We start from the raw sequence: 22,754 nt of genomic DNA, 5'->3' as shown, positions 1-22,754 counted from the left end.
TGTAAGAAAGGATTCAAAAAGAAAACCCCAGCTTCAGCAAAACTTTGCTGAGGTGAGCAGATGAAACTAGAAGAATAGTCCATGTAAAGGAAAACTGAAATAAAGAACCCTAGTAATTCTGCTTGTTTACACAGCACTAAACAGCACAGGAGTGTGGTGCTGCTGCTGCAGATTGACTTTATTTCCTTACCCTCCTGCTTGTCCTCTTATGAACATGAGTCAGGCTTCAGTCCTGAAAGAACAGGCACTGGAAGAATATACTCTATTAAATATAGCCATGTAACCTCCCCACCTCATCTACCCAGGGTATCTGAGCACAGGACAGCATGAGACATTGCCACTTAGTCACTGCCTTACTTTAAGCCCCAGTGAGGCAGGGTTTTCTCCAATTTTTGCTTTATATTAAAAACAACAAGGAGCTAATTATTTTAAATGCCTTTGTCACATATCAGGGGCCAATTATAATAGTGAGAAATGCAACTGAATTATTATTAAAGCATCTTTTTTATTAAAGTGAGATTAAATTTAAAAAAATAAAAAAAGAAATACATAAGCAAGGAAGTTACAATCTACACAATTAACATACCTGAATTTGAAAGTCTAGGCTTTAAGGCATCTTTTTCACCTTTTGCAAAGGAGAGAAGATATCCCTTTAAAAACCCTCGGCATTCTTCAACAGGAATGTCTTCCCATTTTACCAATATAGAATCTGAAGAAGTTTCTTCAACAATAAAATTTGGTGCAGTTTTTGGAGCTGTAGGGAGAATTATAACGGAAGAAACCAGTAAGAAATTACCTTATCATAAAATGCTGAAACCATGTAAGTATTTTCATCAGTTTTATTTTGGAACTAGCATTTTCCAACCTTTTCCTCAAGACTCCGCACTGTAAAGTACACGTGAAAATCTTCGCAGAAGGTGCTACAAAAATACAGCTATGTTGGACTAATCGTTAATAACTACTGCAGTATTAGATACTAAGAGGTGCTAGAAGAAATTTCCCTTTCGTCAGCCTTCTTGCAGACCCATCTAAGTAAATACCCTTCTTCCTGCAACACATTCCAAAAGATTGTATAAACATTCAGATGATACATATTAGCTTTTACAGGCTTTAACTCTGTGACTTCATAGCTTGTCTTAAAATTAAAAAACCCCACATTCCTACCATCTCAGCTTAAAAGAACTTAGCAGTTTACACAATTATTCCAATACCTGAAGTCTACAGAAAGTGTTACAGCAGATAATGCATATGGTCATGCATAATGTCAGGACTTAGTCTGACATTTGACTTTGATCCAGCAGGGCTGAACTAATGATTAAGAATGCATCCATTTTTCTCTTGATGGTTATCTGTCCAAAGGCAAATCTGAAGTTTTAGAGTGAGTCCATGCTCTTGTGCATTTCTCTGTTTCTAGTAAGCTTCTTCTGCACATTCAATGCATTTTTAGTCCCTCAAAGTCTTTATAACTCTTCCGGGAAACCTTTCAGAATTTTTCCAGAGATACAAATGGCTGAAAATTGAGTTTCTGGTAAAATTGCCTTAACCTCACCTTCAACCTCAGCAATGAAATAAACAACACCATTTCCAAGGACTCAGATTATGTCAGCAGCTCAGTTTTCTAGGCAAACTATTTTAGCAGAAAACACATTAAACTTCAAAGTGAAATGGGTGCTGTAGTTACAAGACAATACAATACAGCTGTGGTGTTAAAGGATAAAATCATGTCCAGACACCTGGGAAAAGAAAGCATTCAGACACTAATGCATCTTCAGGCCAGCAAAGCTCAGCACGAGTCAAACCTCAGTTACCCAGACAGGGTTGGTGTGGGACAGAATACAAGTGCAATTCTCAAAGTGGTTTGCGCTCTAGGTTCTAGTTTGGATCTAAGAAGTTATTTCAAACAGAATTGTTATGGATACTTTTTACATTTGCTGAGCTGTACCAAACGTGCTTGGAAGTTTACTTGGATTGCCCCCTCTTGTGCAGAAGGGACCATGGTCATGTGGTTCAAATTATGGCTGTGAATTGCTGTGACACCCTGTGCCACCACACAAGCTGGAGAACCCAGGGTTATTGCATATGCTTGGAACTGGAAGTGACTGGAGAAATGTGTTACAGTTATATACAGAGAACAAACAGAAGTCAGGAGTACTGCATGTGGATCCTGGTCTCAGTCTTCTTCTGCCAACACTGAGCTAACAATAGACACAGACTAAGTTCACTTTGCAGAGATTCTGAATGATATAAGTGCACTTACGCAGTTCTTTCATATACCCAGTTATGTTTTTCAACAACTGATATCCCATGGATTTGCAGCCATACAGAGAAAAGTTGTATCTCACGCCAGGTTTGAACAGAGCTGCAAGAAAATATTTCACTTCAGAAGAATGATACTTTTAGATTTCACATGATGCAGACATATAAATAGGTATTAAACAATTACAAAGTATAATGGTATAAATACCATTCCTACTTGTAACTTCTACAAAAGCTATGCCATCAGATGTGGTTTAGAAGCAGTAACCAAATCTAGCTCCCAGAGAAAGTTTAGTACTAAACAAAGAAGATTCAAAACAAGCTACTCATATTGCATAAATTGCCCTTTCCATGGGGAAACACAAATTGAAGTTACCAGAAATAATCATCTTCCTTTCCTCCCACAGCAGCCATGTAGATCCTGCCTCCTCAGAAATACAAATTCATTTTGAAATAACCAGGCTTACTGGAGGAGGAGTACAAAAAATATGCAGAAAACTTTCAAAAGTGACAGTGAACTTCAGTCCTGAACTGACTTTAAAAAACACAGATAGTCATCAAATTTATTCTTCCCATGTCTTTGGTGGAAGCACAGATATTTGATACTATAATGTGTAAAAATTAAAATTTAAAAAAAATTTACCCCTTTCTGGGATTTTCTCAACTCAGGGCTGTACACTACTTTCAAGACTTTTTCTAAACAAGAAACCACTGTGAAGCTACACAGAAGTCAACTGGGTTTTGCAAGAGTTCAGGTCCAACCTGAGAGATTCTCCTAGCAAGACTAAGCGCAGAGGTGGATTTGCCAGCTTGAACCCAGCCCTAGCAGATCGATAAATCACACAAGAGTCACATCTGCAAGAACCATCCGAGTGAAGAGCTCAGGAGTAAAGCAGTGCATCATTCGACAGACACAGTATTGTCTGCTTAAAAAAAAGCAATCTCTAGCTAGCACAAACAGAAACAACATGGACACAGTGTTGTAATTACAGACAGAAAAGCATATTGCCCCCACCCGCCCAGATCTCACTCCCCCTCAACTTTGCTATGTACACAGTTCCAAGTTGTTTTCTTGAATGGAGACTTTAATATTAAATTCTTCTAAAAGGCAGATATATACCCTTATAGACAGCAGAGAAAAAAATCCCACATATTTAATAGGTTCTCTCTTTCCTCTTCTGCTGCTACTAGTCCCACCACAGCTGAATTTCATTTCCCTGATCTGCCCACCAGCATCTAGAGACCTGGAATGTGCCCTGTTCCAGGAAATTTCAATAGTTGACAGCAAGCCAACACATGAAGGTCACACTTAAAAAAATCTGCCTCATATAAAAACAACGGATTAGTCTTCTCCCATCCTGAGCAGCACTGTTTATGCTTAGAATCCAAATAAAACCCCAAACTCTAGATTAACCATTATGCATTAGGCTGAGTTAGGAAATTGTGGGGTGCAGCTAGAAGAGGTAATTTCAAAACAGTTAATAAACACAGGACGATAAAAGTTAAGCCAAGACTGATATTTGGATTTGGCAAGACTGTGTAAGAAATTAAAATAAACATAGTACCAAGAAGAATTTCATTTATTTACACAAGTACACAGCATTCAAACAATCTGCAATGTATGGCTTCATGTGCTCTTATTCCACTTGCTGCTCAGGATCTCAACCAGAAAGACTCACAAGAAATTATTTCTGACTTACCAGATTTTATCACTACATTTGTTGTATTTGAAGGAAATTTCTGCCAGTCCACACTACAGGGTTCAGACCCAGATGAATGACACCACTTTACTATGTAGCCACATGTCATGTTGGGGTAAGAATCCCAAGAAATATTAATTCCATTTCCCATTGCCACGGCCTGATCTGTTGTGACATTGTCTGCAACAAAGATGACACAAAAATCCATCAAAGAGCAGACACTTATCTATAGCCTAAGATGAAAGAAAGCCTTCCAGCCATAGCACAATGACTTTATAAACAGCAGGCATTTCTAAGAACGAGAGGCACGAGTGAACTGTGAAATTCGAAGCAGTGCACTCAGCTGAGCTTCCTGGAGTGCTCAGAATCAGACATAGCCTGCAGCAAATCCCTCAGCCAGCCTTAAGTATGATGACGAGAAATGCAGCAGCTCAGGACTGGCTTAAAAAGCACTTTTTCAAGGTAAGGATTTACAGCAGATATCTGGTTCAAATATGAATTGACACCAATCTGGCAGGAGCCTCCAGCTATAAATTCCTGCCGTCATTTCATCAAATGGTTTGCTTTGTGTTTCTTTCAAAGTGTCTTGCTGTCACTTGCCCAACCACAGACAACCATTTTTCATGAAGAATCAACAGCAATAATCATGTCCCTGGTGAACTTTATGGAGGCTTCAGTCTACCAAGGGTAAATTATACAAGAAAGAAAGAGGAAAAAAAAAAATGCTTTGCCTTTAGTCTATTTTTCTTGTTTCTGATTATCAAAGGCTTATGTGCCCTTGAAGTGATCAGATCTGGGAACAGCTTCCGATTCCTGCAGCTGCCCTCCACGGCTGTCCATCAGATGGGACCCCGCAGAGCTAAGGGATGGTTTCCAAAGGCTGCCACAAAAGCAGTGGCCTCATGACAGATCTGCAAAAACAATCTCAGGGTTTCAGTTTTCCTTTTTCAGTGTTCTCATTTACGCTCCCCATTGAGTCTATTATTTCATTTTATTAAAGCCATAAACTATGGAAGGCTGAAGGGCAAGGACAGTTTTTAAGAAATAGTGCTATGAAAACTTTACTCTCACAGATGTGCTGTGAATGTCAAAGGACTGTCTATTTCTAAATTATCTTAACATACAGTAAAGTGTACAATTGTTTTGTAGCTTCCTTATGGCAAGAAAAAGACACATGAATAAAAAAAGCAAATCAAGTTTACAAGGGCTTTGATACTTTCCCCAGAAAAACTACTGTGCATCCAGTGAAACTGTATTTCTATGATGCTGGAAAAGATCATATTTCTAATTAGCAGACTTGAATTTTTCCATTTACAGAAAAGAGTTTTTTACTGACAGTAATCACATACTGTCTAAAAAATACTTAAATACACCACACTCCACCTTATTTTCTGAGCCAGATGACTCGAAATTCACCATGGGCAGTACTGCTCATTTTGCTGTATTTATAGCTGCAACCTAGACTAGAAGAACAAATAACTACTAGTGCTAGAGCACTACTGTAGTAGGGGAGCCTGGATCAGCCAGATTACATGCCCCAACTCTCTACAGACCACTTTTCAGAGACAGTGACAAATTAATTATGGCAGTGTGTCCTTTGTTTGTGTTTTCAGTTTTCAGAAAACCTCAGCAGGTCTCCAGCTCTCTTATTCCTCTGCTCTCTTATGGACACTGAAAGCACTTACAGACCGTACACAGGAAACAGCCAGAAAAGATGTCTGGGCAAAAATGTCATCCAGTTCTTTGAATGAGTCATCTTTTATGACTCCAGTCAGTGACTCAATTCCTATACCAACTCGGGAGCAAATCTTTAATGGGTACAAGTTGGGTAACACCAAAGGGAACCTCAGACATCTAAGAGAAAGCTAAAAATGAATGCAAAATTCCAGCTGCCATGAGCTATCCCACACCACAAACCTATTACAGAAACCTCTTTGACTCCCAGAACCTCACTCTTTCTCTGCTGAAGGAGAGCTATAGAAGCATTTTAAATCAACTGTCCCATACAATTACTTTTCCCTCCAAAGAGCAGACTAAGAATATACTAACAGGTATTAGCATTGGTGCTGTGCTCAGTTCTGGGCTCCTCAGGACAAGAGAGACATGGAGCTCCTGGTATGGGTTCAGTGGAGAGCAACAAAGATACTTAAGGGACTGGAGCATCCCTTAGGAGAAAAGGCTGAGGGAGTGAGCCTGTTCAGCCTTGAGCAGAGGTGACTGAGAAGGGACCTTATCAATGCCTGTCAGTGCCTGCAGGGACGGGTCAGAGCATGGACCAGGCTCTGCTCAGTGGTGCTGAGCAACAGGACAGAAACTGATGCAAAGGAAGTTCTACCTGAACATGAGGGAAAACTTTTCTGGGCACTGACTGAGCACTGGGACATGCTGCCCAGAGAGGTTGTGGACTCTTCCTAACTGGAGATATCCAAGCACCATCCGGACACAATCCTGTGCTGTGTGCTCTGGTATGGCTCTGCTTAGGTGAGGAGGTTGGATTGTGGACCCTTCCAAACTGATCTATTCTGTGGTTCTTTGTTTTGGAGAAGCACACGAAACATTGTATTTCACATGGTTTTCCTTCACACAGAAATAAACTTGTATTTTCATCTCACTGTGAATCTCAGCCACAATACATTTCTTCCTATGAGAGATGGCCATGTCTTATCAGAACCTGAGTAGCCCACAATCAATTGTGACACCTGTTCTCCAGGTGGGCAAGAGAAGTAGATTCATGAATGCTCCTGGCAAACAAGTGGACACAGGTGTAAATCTGTCCTCCTTGAAGAGTATCAGCTAGATCTGGAGCTAAGGCTTCGGGCTTTGGGAGATTACACTGTCTGGCGTGCAGGGAAGCATGGACTCTCAATAACTGCTTTGCAGTATTATCTACTCTCCAAGCTCGGTTTTAGGGGCAGAAAATCATTATCTGGCTCAGTTACTTCCCTTTACAAAGCCCTCAGCAAGGGTAGCAGTGTTTTAATTGGGAAGCTAAATCCCTACCTCCTTTTCAAACACTGGCTCCCTAGCAGAAGGATGCCAGCACTTTACCAACCAGTCCAATTAATATTCTCCTGCAGAGCTTACAGGCATTGAACTGACAATTCTCGCCTTAAAAAGCCACACAACACCTCCAAAACTTCTAAATCTCTTTAGCATGTAACACTTCCCAGTGTCTCAACAAGAACACACAAATATACTGAGCTCCCTAAACATCAGGGATCCAGACCAATGCTTTTGAAGCCTCATTTTTGTCTTTGAAAAGTGCAAATAGCTGTAAAGACTGCACATTAAAATGTTTATTTTATACAAAGAGAACAATTAATTGGTGAAACACTACTCTAAAAGCAAAGCAGCACTTTTTACCCCACCTAGCAGATTTGTGTAGGAAAACGAACACAAACAAACAAACAAAGCATTATTTTTCAATTCATGAACTCTCCCAGGTATTCCCCAAGTTTGAAGGTGTCTAACTCTCAGCTGGGAGCACTCACCACTTGGAAGTTCCACGCTTGTTATCCTTGAAGGGGGAGATGAGCCTGCATGGTTTCTGGCTACAACGTTAATTACACAATCACTTTTTCCAAGTTTTATCTCAGTACTGTTTGAGGGTTCAGAGACTACTTTATGCTCCAGTAGTGTATTTAGCAGGTAGCAGGACACTTCATGAGACACTATTTTTCCATTGCTTTCAGAAAGGGATAAGGGCTATGAACAGACAAAGAGCACATTAAAATCAAAATGCAATATATAGAAGACATAGGATAGTATGAATTTACTGTTCCTGATCTAGTCTGATGACTGTATAAGACAATAATGCAAAAAAGTAACTTATGTTTGACTTTGAGAATTAACATGAAAGTTCCTGAGTTTTTAATTTTCAGCTGAGATGTACAAAACATTTAATTCTTCACGTGAAATGCTTCTCAAGGCAACGTTTAAATTATAAAACTTTAATAACATTCTTATTTGGGGAAAAATATTTGTCTCAATGGATGGTTCTATAAAACATTAATTAAGAAAAGCAGTCTGGTTTATTGATTATAAACTTAAATAATTTATAAATGTGTAAGTAAATAGTTTTTTGAACAGTTATATTACATATTCTTTTATATGTCCTACCTACCTTCCAGAAGACTATTAGGCTTTCACCAGAAGGGCTTCTTTCTCTCCAGATGTCTGGTCCTCTTGCAGGAGCTAAATAAAAAAATAAGAGTGCTATTTTTTTTCCCCAGTTGCACAGTAGACAATATACTATCTATTGAAAAGTTACTTTTTTTTAAAGATGACTAATTTTAAAATACGTATATTCACAAGTTCAACATTTTATCATCAAGAGTTAGATGAACTTACGGGCTTCTGATGTTGTCTGCTCCACTCCCCTGCTCCAGTCACTCCACCTCCAGAAGTGGTCAGCAGCCGAGCAGCGCACCCTGAGCTGGTATTTGGTGTCAGGGTGCAATTCATTCAGCTGAGCTGTGTAAGTTGAAGATTTCCGACCAGGCACGGAGACATTGTGCTGTTAAAAATTTACAGCAATTGACATGATACATGTATTTTTTTCTCCTAGATTATACTTAGTCGACACCTAAAAAGGTGATGGGTTTTGTCCCACAAAAATACTGACAGTGTCAAAGCTGCAATCAAGCCCTATGAAGAAAATAGTGGGAAAAAAAACTGTCCCGTGCAGTCACCCTAAACATGAAAAAAACTTGAGAGATCTACCAAAATAAAATTTGAAATTGAAGCATACAGTAGGCAGCACCTTTGAGATATAAAGTGTGAAAAGGAGAGGTAACATGGATGATTCTTCTACAAGAGCTCTGCACACAGTAGCAGATGGGTGTTTTCCATCTATCCCATTCAGTCCCCCTCTCTCTCATATGCAGCAAAACTGCTCACAAGGCACAGGCCAGGATTCTGGTGCTCAGAACCTACACTTCCACTGAACACATGCACATCAGACTGTGGGGACAAAGGCTTTGCTCCTATGAGACATGCACAGAAATATACTAAAGACAGTCCGAGCAGGATGTTTATCATGCAGTCTGCTGCCTTCATTTTTTCCTTCAAAAAGATGGTATCCAGGCAAACTCAATTCACAGCTCTTACGACAGGACTAGTCTCTCCTATCATTCTGAGTCTAGAGAGCATTTCAGTTGCACAATTACTTAAAGAAACCCTAAGCCTGGGAATATTTTTTTACTGAATCTAATTTTAACACATGTGCATCACAGCAGCCAAAAACTGGACTCCAAGTGACTTTAAGATGCAACTAATTGTTCATTTCTAAAGCCAAATGACAACTTGAAAAATATTGGAAAAACTAATCTCTCATACAACAACAATCTCTCACACAGATGGAAACGCTTTTGAAAACATCCTCAAAATGCCATGTAAAACCCCATAACAATTTCACAGCTACTTTTGTGACAGGGAACTCCTGGAGTTTTTTTATTAAGCACCCAGAAACCATATAACAAAGCTGTAAAAGCTTCTGCCAAGCTGTTGGCTGCAAACAAAATACCTTTGGGTTAGGGCTCTGATAGAGGTGAAAGGAATCAAACTGCTGTGGAAGTGTAAGTCCCAACCCTCTCCCACTACCCCACAGGACTGATGGATGCAGTAGAAGGGTTCCCAAATGAGTGCATGTCCCAGGTTTTGAGCTGCATATTTCAAAAATATCCAAGTTCCTTTTGTAGTACCTAATCTCTGGAATAACTTAACACACGTTATTACAGAGAAAATGTATGAAAGCTTAAGGCTTCCACTATCATTAAGTGCTTTGAAAGTATTTTAAAAATACTCCTTCAGAGCATGAACCCTATTATTTTGGAGGCATGTACATAATTAATATCTTCAGTCTCAGCTGCATGATTTCTGTGGCTTGATTTACATTATTCAAGGCTGTGCTCAACAGCTGTGCCCAGCTGGCAACTATGTGCAGAGGGTAACAGAATACTACTAAAAAATCAAACAAGCATTGCAAAAAAGAAGGCTCTGAGGTTAATGTGCTCAAATTAAAAATTCAGGCTCTGTGCACCTAGACCTACCTGAGAGCTCACTATGTGTCTGCTTGAAATAGTCAGAGATACTTATGCACAAAGAAAGTGGGGGTAAATCTCAGGCCAGCCGAAAATGCAGTTCTCATTAGGCTTCCCTAGTGAGACAGGTCACCCCACGCTAAGTCAGGCAATACAGAAGAGGATATATTCACATCACCTATGCTCAGTATCTGATGCTGGTGTCTAAATTAGTATCCTAAGCTCCTCTGACAATCAGCAGAGTAAATATGCAATTCCAGTCCATGATGCAAAGCACCAGGCAGCAGCTGGAAGATTGGCTGGCTGCAAATCTGAACCCCAACCAGAAACACCACCTTCTATCATGCTGCAGAGGTCCTCACTGCAGTTTATCTACTGATACATCCCACGGGAGAATCCTTCCCTATCCTGCCTTTACATCACTGACATATGAGCAGGTTTAGCAGCTGCCTATTATTGCCACATGCATGTCAACTGCTGACCATAAACAAATGAACTGTTCTCTGAGGAGAAAAAAATAAAGGGAGAAATTCAGCTGCAGACTTCAAGATCCGAAACAGTCAGTGTGGAAGTCTGCACGGCAGCAATGCATCCTGGAACAAGAGTGTGTTAATACAGATTGCACCAGGAAGGACAAAACACAAGGACTGTTACCTAAAAGATCAGCATAAAGCACTATGCACCCCTTTCAAGTATCAAAAAGCACAGTGCGTAATTTGACTTTTCTCTAGTGTTCAAAACAAAAAAACCCCAACCAACCAATGAAACAGGCAAAACAGAGATGACAAGAATTTTTCTGATTTTAGTAAATTAATTTCTATTCATTACTACATTAATGATTTAATAAGATCATAAGAATTAAGCTCTTAGTGAGAAAATAATTTGAAATATGATTAGTTCAGTGAAAAAGATCAGCATTTGTTCTAAAAAAATTATATTTTAAAAACAACACTTACCAGTTTTCTCTCAGAGTGACTACTGCTAATTTCAATTTGACATAGAAGCCTGATCTCGGCAAAGCTGCCATTTATAAACCAACGCAGTTGGATGCTTGTAGAGTTGTTCCCAGTAACAGTTAACTTTTCTGGGGTTTTTGGATGAACTTAAAAAAAAAAAGAAAAAAACCTTCAGTTATAAGAAAAAATCCACTTATTTTAGATCAGAAAAATCTTATTTTAGAAGATCAGAGAGAATCAGAGCTGTAAGTGTTTCAACCAGCAACTGGGAAAACTGGTGATGGGAAAGCACCTGTAAGCAGTCTCATTGCTGACTCTCTTCTCAGCTATCAAATATGGAAACAGATCTACCAAGACTGAGTGTACTGCACACATGATAAGGAGTTGAGACACAGAAAAGCATTTTTCCCCTCACTGATTTTGTAAAAAAAGTGAAACACCAGGTATTTCTGATGACCACAAGTGAGGGATGAAATTTACTCAACTTTGCTCAACTTCTGTGAACTTTTTTAGCGAGGACTTAAAATCTGCAGACCAGGACAAACGAAGATTCCTAAATGATCCCACCACAAAACTCCCTTCACAGAATTTTTCAGTAATATTCAGCACTAACATGCACAGCTATCAGAGACAAAAATACCGACTATTGGATTTGGTCCAGATACCTTAAGGAAATATGTACTGTGCTTTGGGAATTAAGGAGACAGTGCAGGAAAGAAAGAAAAGGAAACAAATAGGCTGTAGCAGCATATCACCTGAGTGTGAAACAGCCTGGTTTATAATTTACAGAAACAAATTATGTTTTTCTCAACTCTGTCAACTTACTCTGACAATTCTAATCTCAGGCTAGTTGAACGGGGACCTACCTGCAAAATAAAAGCACTATCCTCATATTTAATTCAGTTTTTTTGAGAATAGCAGAATACTGTAACCAATAGGAATCAAGTGAAATAGGAACCAATAGGAACCAATGGAACCTCAGCCATGACTGTGGGGGAGAAAAGGGTGGCAAAGGCAGTTCTAGAGAGGTGGTCATCTTCCTTTCCTTTTTTAAACTGAAGGTCTAATGAGAGAAGTTACTTCTTTCTCCAAATCCTAACGGCAGATGGATCATGGCTATTACCAATAGCACACAATAGTCTTGATATTACTTTCTGCCTTTTCATGTGTTTTTTATTAATGCTCCAAATCCTGCTCCTGTAAAACTGTGTAATATTTTGGCCTATAAACAGACACTGAAATACAGGATCATTTGCATATAGGTTCATAAAGTTACACCTAAATTTTAATTGTTGATGTGTAATAGAATATGAAGCAAAACATAAACTTGCCCAGAGAAGTTGTGGATGCCTTATCCCTGAAAATGCTCAAGGCAAGGCTGGATAGGGCCCTGAGGAATCTGATCCAGTGCATGGCATCCCTGTTCATGGCAGGAGATGGAGCATGGGGAGTGTGTGTGCTGTGTTGGAACTAAATGATCCTTAAGGTCTCTTCCAACCTCAGCCATTCTGAGATTCCATGATAAACAGCAGCTGACTAATTGTTAGATCACATTTTAGCATTTATCACACAACAGTCTATCCAATATGGCAGCACTGCTGTTGAGAACTATCTCCCTGTACAGTTCATCATTGCCTCACAATATGTCCTAAGTAATTTTCAAGTTCACATTATTGAATATGGCAATAATCTGGTGACAATTAAGAATGAAAAGTATACCATGTCAGAGCTCTTCAAACCCAAAACTAACAAACAGCATGTAGGAAACATTTTTTCCCTTTTCAAGTTGTAAGTCCTACCTCTTTGAGTTATATCAACCAAAAGAGATGACTTTGCTTGTCCGATAGGATTGGAGACACCCAATATGAAATCATAGTTTTTTTGATCAGGTAGTACTGGAAAGTCACAGACATGGTCTTTGTTCACTTCATTGACTTCGCATGAAACATTTTTACCAGATGTTCTACAAAATAAAGGGGGGAGACAAAAGCTTAATTTTTGAGCAAGTTAATTCCTAGCAACAGTCAGAAGTCTATACAGAAAACATGGTACAGAACGATGGGTTCAGTTCACATGGCTTACAGAATTATTTGATTGCAGAGGCATAGCTAACACCTCAATGTGGGTTAAAGTGGCATCAGTCATGACTTGCCCTGTTCTCACATGAAACTCTCCTCTTCCACTAGCATAACATTTCCATTCTCACACTTCTCAAAAGCCTGGAAAACAGGTAGGTCCTGTAAAACGACCTCACAAGTCACAGCTAAGATTCTGATTTAAAGTATCTTTGTTCAGATCAGCATACATTTGCATTTAAAGTATTTTCTTAATTGCTTTCTGAACTAGTGAGATGCTACACACAGTGCCTTTCTATAAGCCCTGCCAAATATGAACTAAGGTTTGTTACCTGGAATGCATCCGCTAGTCCCAGTTGTCTTTTAATCAAAAGCAGGAGAGGCAGTCTGACAACAGACATGAACAGTGGTGCATTTTTAGGGATAAAACCTAAATTGTGTATCTGTATGTATGCACATATATATGCTTTAATTACAATCTCTGTAAGCCTCTCATTCAGTAGCACAAGTTTAACAAACGTCTTCCAGGCATTTTAACTGTGTTCTAGCTGAGCTCTGAGCTCCTTCCACACCATGCTCTATTTCAACAGTTCAGTGCGGGCTGACAATAAGGAAGAGAGTATTTATCCTGAAATGCATCACATTAATTTCACAGATGCGGGCTAAGCATAACAAGACTGGACAACGTTCTTACTTATAAGATGAATATAGGCAGTCAGTGATTGAACCTCATTTCCTATGAATACCTGCCCTGTTTTGTCCACCTCTTTGCACCCTACCCAGGGGCTTTTTTTAGCACTGACACTCTAGACGACATCTGTGACTGTAACTCAAACCTCATTGCCTCCAGCGTGCTTCTAAGCCACCATGAGACTCCATTTCTCATTATTTTGTGTGACTCAGGCCTCTCCTGGCTTCTTTCCCCGACTGCTCCTTTGGAATGACACAAGAGTCTCCTCTCACCATGAGAATTTTGTTAACTCCTCACTAACTTCTAGTTACAACCACCAAGGAAGTGGTTGCAAGTGCTATTCCAATTTTTCTTCATTTTTAAGGCTTTACATGGCCTGGCCTTAACGACAATGTAGTAGAACACTAGTTGACTGCTTCCTGTGGGTGAAACCAGTGTTATTTATCCTTTTCAGTGTTTTACGGGTAACATTTACTCTGCTTGCTCTAATTCTTAATGGCAGGAGAAGAGATGGAGGCTAACTGCTATTTTCCTTAGTGGCATTTGGGAAATGCCCTGCGACCTGTCTTACAATTGTTTCTCAGTGAACTTCTGATATCCTGGTTAGCAGAATCTTGGTAAGTACCTGAAATGATCTGACGCAGGTTTCGTATTAAAAAAAATAAAAATTAGAGATTGACTCCTACTATCTTCCTGTATTTTCATACTGGCCTTGTGTACACGTTGGCAGCAGCCTGATACACTAAGCCCTTTATCTAACTGTGGGTTCATAATGGTATAAACCTTTGGGAAAAGTAATGCTTAATTCCTATTGGAATTTTTCAGGGTTAGACAAAGGTTTTCCAAGTTTAGTTTAGGTACAGCTTCCTGATACTCTTGGAAAGTATTTCAGGCTCTAAGCAACCACATTTAAATAGGTATGGGTGCAGTAAGTCCCAGGCAGCAACGGAGGTATTCCAGTTGTATCCTTTTACTCCTTGTAGTGCTGATCAATTTTACCTTTCAAATAAACTGTATTTTGTTCTTCGTTTTCCATATAGTCCACTGGGCCTGCCCGGTTTCCAGGTGCATTTTATTATCAGAAAGTTGGATGTTTCACAGCTGAGGTTTTGGGGACTATCAGGAGCATCTGTAGCACGAAAGGAAACCAAAACAGTTAGCTCATGTTTTACTATCCTACTGTAACATTTGGGTCACTGACTTCCTGAAAGCATTGCTCTTTTATTTTGCTGGGTCCTGAAAGCATCACTCTTTTGTTATGCTGGGTCTAGATTGCATGCTTCAAAAATACATGGCAATAGCTACACCCCAACCACAGAAGTAATATGCTTTTTCAAAAATTACAATAAAATAGATGGATAATTATCAGCCCCATCTGACTAACACTTGACTTTAGAGTTCTAAGTGGGTGCGTAATCTGGCAAATCACATGCAAACATGTTCACAAGCTCCAGGCTCTGACCTGGAAGTGTTTCACTGAAACTCTGCCAAGAGTTCTGAAATTTTGAGCATCAGTTCAGCCGCTGAGCAATGCAAGAATGCTGCCGGCTGTGCGTCACATTTTCTAACATGATAGCCCCACCACTGCTCTGAATTCCCCAAACAAGTCGTGTCAAGGAAATGTCCCTTTAGCATGAATTCCACACTGAATTTGAAAATCAAAGCAAGCCTTGAATGGCTCATCCTCTTCACCATGGTTTTGGAAGTGTCTGCCTTTTCCTTTTAAGTCCTGGTCTTTGTTCCCATACTAGAGCAGTGTTGAGTGCCTTGCTGGAAAAGATGGGCAGTGCTCCCAACAGAGAGGGTAACCATGCCAACATGAGACTAGGAAGAGCACTTATTTCAGGCCTTGTACACTTGAGGTGTGTGAAACAGGAAAGGTGTATGCCAAAGGTAAAGCAACAATATCCACATAGAGATATATCCCCCTCTCTCTGCCCTAGGGAAGGGGAACTAACACACAAAGCAATAGTGGCAGGCTTAGTTCAGATTATGAGCAGTGCGCCAGAAAAGAACACCTGTTTTGGTAGATCTAGGCTTAAGCAAAGTGCTGTCTATGCTTATTTACTTCCTCCACCTTTTCTTCCCCTCACAAGCAAAGCGACCTTAACAAGACCTCTACCCACTAAGTAGGCACTGCAAGAAGAAATACTGATAAGAAACAGACTTGGCATCCCATCCGTTAAAAATAAAAAAATGAAGGGAAAACCTGTGACTGACATTGTCACAGTTTTCATTCCTGAGCCACTGACTTATTTACCCAGAAGATTTCTCCACAAAAAGAAATTCTGCACAAGTAACATAAAAATGGTATATCACTGAGAAATCATAAAAGGCTGAATTCAGTTTTGCATTTCCTAGGATGCACAGGCTGGAGATTGGAATGTACTTTCAAAATTATTCCAGTTTCTCCTGTCCTTTTCCTCAACCACAAGGACCTTAAGTTTAAAGGCAGGCATTTGTAATGGGGAAGGGGATTCTAATGAGCAGCTATTGGAAGATGATAACTCTCAAATTCCCTGTGAGGAAAAAACATACAAAGCTTTAGAGTGACCAATTATGGGGAAGAAGAATGAGCTACATTAAGTCATTTGTTTTAATAGGTATCTGTTTCTGGAACATATGTCTGAGCCTTGCATGGTTACACAGAGAAGATACACAGTGAGTCAGTATCTTTAAAGAAAATACTAAAAAGATGTTTTAGAAAAATGCCCAGGAAAGAGGAATTACTAGTTTCCTTTGCTGTAATTAGCTCCCAAGGAGCTTCTAGCCTGGATGAGCATCTGTTGTTGCTGCAAGTTTAACTGTTTTCTTTACTTGACTGATTGGTAAATGAACATTTGCACTTAGAGATCTTGCTCTTACTGTCACCTAGTCATGGACTATACTAGAACAGATGTAAACCTAAACTGATAGAGACTGGTAGAGACAGGAGTTGAATATTCATATGGCAATAAATTACTTGGCATTCCAGATCATGAAAAAGTACCTTAGAACAAGAGACCAATGAGAGAAGCACTGGGCCAGTTTCTAAAGAGGGCTTTCACAGGTACCCTTCTCATCCTTCCAGACTTGGTGTCTCCTCCATGAGCTGGCCTTTCCACAGTGAAATCAAACAAGAACAATCCCTACTGCAACTTCAATACCAAGTGCCAGGCCAGGAGGCAAAAAAGCCACAATACTATTTTTTTTCTAGTAGAACCCTAAGAGTCTCAAAATTATTTTGATTTTCCTAAGGTTAATAAACATGATACATACATCCTACAAACACGACACTTCCTTCCAACCCATTTTCCAGTCTGCACACTACATTTGTCCCGCTGCTATTTGAAACGTTGGCATTTAGCACTCTGATGGCATGGCTTCGACTGCTCAATTGCATCATTGTGTAGGATTTTGATCCATAAGTCATATTTGTTATGCGCTGATCTTCTTCATGGACACAACAAAAGGTCAAATCTGAACCTACAGCCACCACAGGGTCCAGAGGAAACACTCCACTCCCACCAGGTTCAGTATCTTTTCCTAGCAGAGAAGAAAGAAAACAAACAAGAAACCTCACATGAACAATTTGCTATAAACATGGTGCTGATCAGCTAAAATGTGACTGATGAGCACTCCAGCACATACAAATAAATGTTTGCTAGGTTTCATTAACTAGTGATTGCGTTATTTCTCTAATCAAAACAGTCTCAAAGGCAGCAGCCCATCATTGCCTAATGATCTTCCTCTGACCTTGGCTTAATTCTTATAAAGAAATAAAAGTCCATGTGGTTGCAATGAAACAAACATACCAGGGATCACTTCTGCAGGGCTCCAGTCACTCCAATCCTTGGGGCCAACAAACTGTGTTGCATTAATGTAACAGCGAATCTTCACATAATGTGATGTGCACTCCAGGGGCATATCTGATCTCCAGTTCCAAGAAAGAATGACATCCTCATGAGTCAGTTTTGAGTAGTAAGTAACCTGCAAAGATTTTGCACCAAAAAATCAACCAAGACAGAACTTATGAACACGTGTTATTAATGACATATAATTTCCAAAGTGTCAACAGAATGGCAAATTAGATGAAGTAAATAATAAAATCCTCATAGATTATTGGAGTGCTCTACCTAACTTTTAGTTGTGCTGTGAATTTACCTGGACAAGAGCCTGAGTTGATAAACAGCCCACCAGCTAGGCAGACTGTCAGCCAGAAATACCAGAGGGCAGACATTTGAGGGAGTGCAGGAGGATTCCCTGCTCTCTTTAAAAATTTAAAGAGGTATACTGCATCCTGGGCTTCTCATAGGCAGTGAAACATTCCAACTTCTTCAAAATAAAACTCTTCTAATATTAGTCCCAGACTGCACATTTTGTCTTTTCTCCATTATTAAAATTTATAGCACAGAGCTACAAACTAGTCCAGAAGAACTCTGGTAACAAAAAAAGAAAAAAGCAAGCTGAGCATTCAGAGATGACCAAGACTGGAGACACTGTTGGAGATATAGAATAAATGATGTAAAGTATCTCTCAAATTTGTAAGTTCTAATTACAAATTCTCTGTACTAGAGGAAAAAAAATTGCTGTGACTAAGTACCAACAGTACAGTAAGCATTCCAATAACTCTGAAATTGAGCAAGAAGCTACCTGCCAGAAGCATGACTACACTCAAGTCCTGCAAAGCTCTACTACCTTCATCATTCCCAGTTTTTTTCAAGTGACCTCTCAGAACATTACCACGGGCAAAAACTGTACATATATTTTTCATAAAAGAAGACGACTTACTTGTGTGACTACTTCCATTGCTTCCTTCCGGAGTATCTGAATCTGCCAAAGGGCATCCAATCCATATGGGAAGACTGATCCATTATCACTCCACTTCAGGTTTAATGCAGAATTTGGAAAGTCAGGTATTAAACTAAGAATGTGTGGAGTGATGGGAATGAAGGCTTGAAAAAGAGGCAGAGGGGGAAAAAAAAGCCTTATTCAGGTCATCAGTCAGCAGCACCAGCCCTACAGGTGTTTAACAGCCACATCTCCCTGAACTGGCTAGTAGCCATACAAACATGTAACTCAATCTCTGTAATTAGAACAAGGCTCTGTGGCTACTTGAGCATGAGAGTTCTCAGGAAAACACAGGTGCTGATGAATCATCAGGTAGCATTTTAATACCTCAGCATGTAGATGGGCAAGTAACTGATTGTGAATATGACTCCTCACAATGCATAATAGGGAAGATACCTTTCCCAACCTTCCTTCAATATCACAGTGACAAAGGAAATATGGTGGCAGTTCCAGAAGTGTTCAAGAGAACACTTCTAGGGAGAAAGGTGGAAAAACATCTCCAAAAGAAGAATTACGTTTTGTAGACCACTAGAGAAGTGGGCACTTGCAACAAAAAGGGGAGTGACGAGGAAGGAGAGCAGAAGCACAGGACAGAAGCAGCTCACATGAGGTTCTGAAGGTCACAGGGAAAGTGATTTTAAGCTATTTTTATTATGGGCATGAGATCCTGATGGAGACAGAACAGGGAAATCAAACAGAAACATCATTTCTACAAATGTATTGTGGTGAAGCAAAAGGTTGAGAAACAGGGAAGAACCTCGGTAATACAAGGGTTATGGGTAGTTCATTGAGCCTGGTGCAAGCTAAAACATTTTAAAAATATGTGAGATATACCCAACTTCAGTACCGAGCAAGGATCAGAGAGCCTGCAAAGTGTTCAGCACAATCAATATACTGCCCCACAATAACCTGTGACGAACATGTGAGACTCATTGTATTGACCAAATATTTTTGAGTTGCATTTTGTTTAAGTTCTTGAGCTGCTCTTGACTGTAAACGGAACCATGGATAAGAAGTGTTACTGACATTAGAATCTGACAACTCTGAAGGAGTAAGGAGGCAAACCAAAGGCAAAAACTGGACCAAGCATGGCAGAATGTGCCACTGCCATCTTCTGTTTAAAACTTCCTTCTTTGCCTGGAAGGAGTGGAAAAAGTCTAATTTACTTATGTATGTAGATGAGGAATTTGTTTACAAATGCTTCCTAATTTATAACTAGGACTTTAAAGGGCAGAGTAATGGACGTAACATTGTTGTATTTTGTTTTCCTCCTCATACTCTGCCCTTGATTTTTTTCTGCTATGAACTATGGGTAAGAGGTGTACTCTTTCTCTTGAAGGGTTAGAGAAAACAACCTATGATGCATAGAAGCTTCACATGGAGTCAGCATATCAACATTCTACATACAGGAATGCTGTCAAAGAAACCTGCAAGCATATACACATCTGAAGAGTTGTAAAACATAGTTAAAGGCCTTACGAGCTCACACATAACCTGATACTTACAGATGTCTTTCTGATGAACTACAAATTCTTTGGTAGCAGAAGCAGTTCCAGAGCTTTTGATTATCACTGTGATGGAGCTCTCTGGAATTGGAATCTCAACCCTCCTCTCCTTAGTTTTAAAACACACTTGAGGTGTAAGGTCACTAAAAAAGACAGAGAAGATTAAGCAGCTATTTCAGCTGATAGGATGCTAGGGCAAGTTCAGTCTTATTCTTGCACATTAATGAAACATGAATTCTCTGTTATGAACAGAAAGCTCCATATCGAGCTTGTGAAAGGGTGAGACTTGCTTGGGCTTTGGTTAATCTCAGGTTAATGGCATTCCCTCATCTTTCAAGTCGCTTTTATCATAGTGGTAGGTTGTGCATTGGCTGCATAATGCAAACAACCAGCTGTCAAGAGAATACTTCAAAGTGAAACATTTGCTTTTTAACCAAAAACATAGAATCATTAAGGTTGGAAAAAACCTTTAAGGCCATCAAATGCAACTGTTAACCTAGCACAAGCACCATGTTTACCATTCAACCATATTCTTAAGTGCCATATCCACATGTTTTTTGAACACTTCCAGGAATGGTGACTCCACCACTTCCCTGGGCACTCTGTTCCAGTGCTTTACATCCTTTTCTGTGAAAAAAAAAATTCTTAATATCTAATAAAACTTGAGGCCAACAAAAGACATGCTTCTGAAACCTAATCACCATGACTCAACATTTCAAAATAAGCAAAATAAAAAAAATCCAAACCAAACCCAAAATATTGTCCACTCTGTTTATGTTTCCTGACTCACTCTCCCTCTATTTCTTTTCAAAGTGAGGCATATGGGTTGAAAGAGTAGGATTATCACCTGTGTTTACATCTTAGACCAAATCTTTCTGCTCCCTTCTGCTGCTCAGCTCACAGGGAAAGAGCAGAGAGCAGGGCAGAGCATTCCTAAGATCCCAGGTGAAAATGTAGTCTGTGCTTCATGTTTGTGCAGTGCTCAGCACAATGCGAACTGGCTTTTGTCTTGAAAATGTAGATATATACAGGGAATAATAATGGATGTGTCAAGTCCCTTTGCTCATTATCACTGATATGCAACTAGAAAGGCAGAAGGTTTGGAAAAATCTAGACCTTCCTCTTGGGGGAATGACGGCAGGAAGGAAATTAGAGAGAGCAATGCCAGACTTCCTGCTGCGGGACTGTTACTCACTTATGAACTGGAACTGGACCCTGGAGCTCCCATCAGCTGGAGTCAAGAGCTTGGGTTGAACTCTAAGATTCACACAAGACTCTGGGCTAGCAAAGGCCAGCTGAGACTTGAGTGCTCAGAAAGGCTGTTCCTCTTCGGTTCTGAGATATTATTAGAGGATGTTCGGGCAACTGAGAAACAAAACCTCTTTCCCTCAGGGATGTCTGCAGCGAGCTCATCTCAGACTCTGCTTCAGGGACTCCAGCCTGGCCTGCTTTGCTAAGGAGAAATAGCAGCAGCTACATAGCAGCTCTTGTTCAGAGGGCAGTACCTCATGAACTCTGCACTTCTGAACTCTGGCCACAGAGTCTTATATATGGTGTTTTTTAAATAGAAATGATAGCTGGCAATGCAGCAGGAATAATGAGACACAGAAAATCAAGCATGTAGGTGGACTAAGTGCAGCCAAGCCTTGGGACCCCAAGGAAAAGTCTGGGCTGCCTGCAGAATTTACAGGAAAAAAAGACAGTACAAATATCTGGATTGGGGGCAGGATTAAGATGCAGAATGGATTTGAACTCATCCCTAGCACATGATAAATATTTGGCAGAACCACAGCATGGGGAATTGAACATGTAGTTCTCATTAGTGAAAAAACACACAGAAGATTTAAGTTTTTTTTAAACTTTTCTCAAAATTCTCAACTTGCATTCACTTCAGAAAAGCTCTTTCAATTGTGAAATAATTTTGTTTCCTTTAATACAGATTAAAATTTATAAAGGTTGTAAGACAGTTGCCGAGAGATTGTTCATGTTTTTCCACACGAAATCCACGTGAATCTCAACACTTGTGTCATATATTCTACTGCTTTGGCCTACAACATCAGGATTCACTGCTTCCAACTCTCATTTCCTTTTGGAATGAACCTGTTTTGAAGATATCCGTTATGAAAACTCTGAACAAGGGATAGGCAGACACACAGAGAAGTCTGAGTAAATAAGAGCATCTTCCAGTCCTTTGAACACAGCAAGCAGATTTTGGCAGGCAAATTGTTAGCATGGAACAACTTTGCCAGAAACCCTGCCACTGCCTGAGTTAACAGGGCCTAGGGGGAGCACCACCCAAGGAAAACTGGTGGGGAGATGCTGGGAAACAGCAGCATCACAATTTCCATGGGCAGTGACTGAGGAAAAACAATACTTTCATCAGAATTTGGTATTTTTTAAACAGGTATGTGGGGAGACTTACTTGGTAGTGTAGCAAAAGTCAGTTTGTCCATGTTTTCCTTCAGAAGAGACATCCCAAGTACAGAGCATTTTGTGTAAATTGTGCGTTACACATTTCAAATTCTGGGGGTCCCCTAGAGAGCCTGAAATAATACAAGAAATACAGTCAAAAATTGCAGGTCAAAAATAAGCAACTGTAAAACAATGGCTATTTTTCACATCTGTAGCCATTCTTCTTACATTTTGATTGCATGCATGTGTGGCCAGTGTTTTAAAACTATTGAATGATTTGTGTGCCTG

The 22,754-nt window shown here is 39.8% G+C and overlaps 1 protein-coding gene across 2 annotated transcripts in view; it reads right to left on the bottom strand.

Moving 5' to 3' along the window:
* LIFR (LIF receptor subunit alpha) overlaps positions 1–22,754 on the bottom strand; it is a 47,579-nt gene that overhangs the window by 4,091 nt on the left and 20,734 nt on the right. For both annotated transcript variants that reach the window (XM_014875506.2, XM_014875504.2), the window contains exons 3-16: positions 22,477–22,597; positions 20,055–20,197; positions 18,490–18,653; positions 17,514–17,688; positions 16,978–17,244; positions 14,719–14,848; positions 12,753–12,916; positions 10,954–11,099; positions 8,307–8,472; positions 8,080–8,150; positions 7,448–7,661; positions 3,957–4,136; positions 2,258–2,359; positions 587–754 (exon numbers count right to left, since the gene is read on the bottom strand). In XM_014875506.2, coding sequence (XP_014730992.2) covers positions 587–754; positions 2,258–2,359; positions 3,957–4,136; positions 7,448–7,661; positions 8,080–8,150; positions 8,307–8,472; positions 10,954–11,099; positions 12,753–12,916; positions 14,719–14,848; positions 16,978–17,244; positions 17,514–17,688; positions 18,490–18,653; positions 20,055–20,197; positions 22,477–22,597 — 2,211 coding nt within the window. The remainder of the gene's footprint in view (positions 1–586; positions 755–2,257; positions 2,360–3,956; positions 4,137–7,447; positions 7,662–8,079; positions 8,151–8,306; positions 8,473–10,953; positions 11,100–12,752; positions 12,917–14,718; positions 14,849–16,977; positions 17,245–17,513; positions 17,689–18,489; positions 18,654–20,054; positions 20,198–22,476; positions 22,598–22,754) is intronic.

The sequence above is a fragment of the Sturnus vulgaris genome, chromosome Z (genome assembly GCF_052056855.1).
Source record: "Sturnus vulgaris isolate bStuVul1 chromosome Z, bStuVul1.hap1, whole genome shotgun sequence".
Taxonomy (NCBI): domain Eukaryota; kingdom Metazoa; phylum Chordata; class Aves; order Passeriformes; family Sturnidae; genus Sturnus; species Sturnus vulgaris.
The sequence above is the reverse complement of the archived record's forward strand: the minus strand, read 5'-3'. Positions and strand labels throughout refer to the sequence as shown.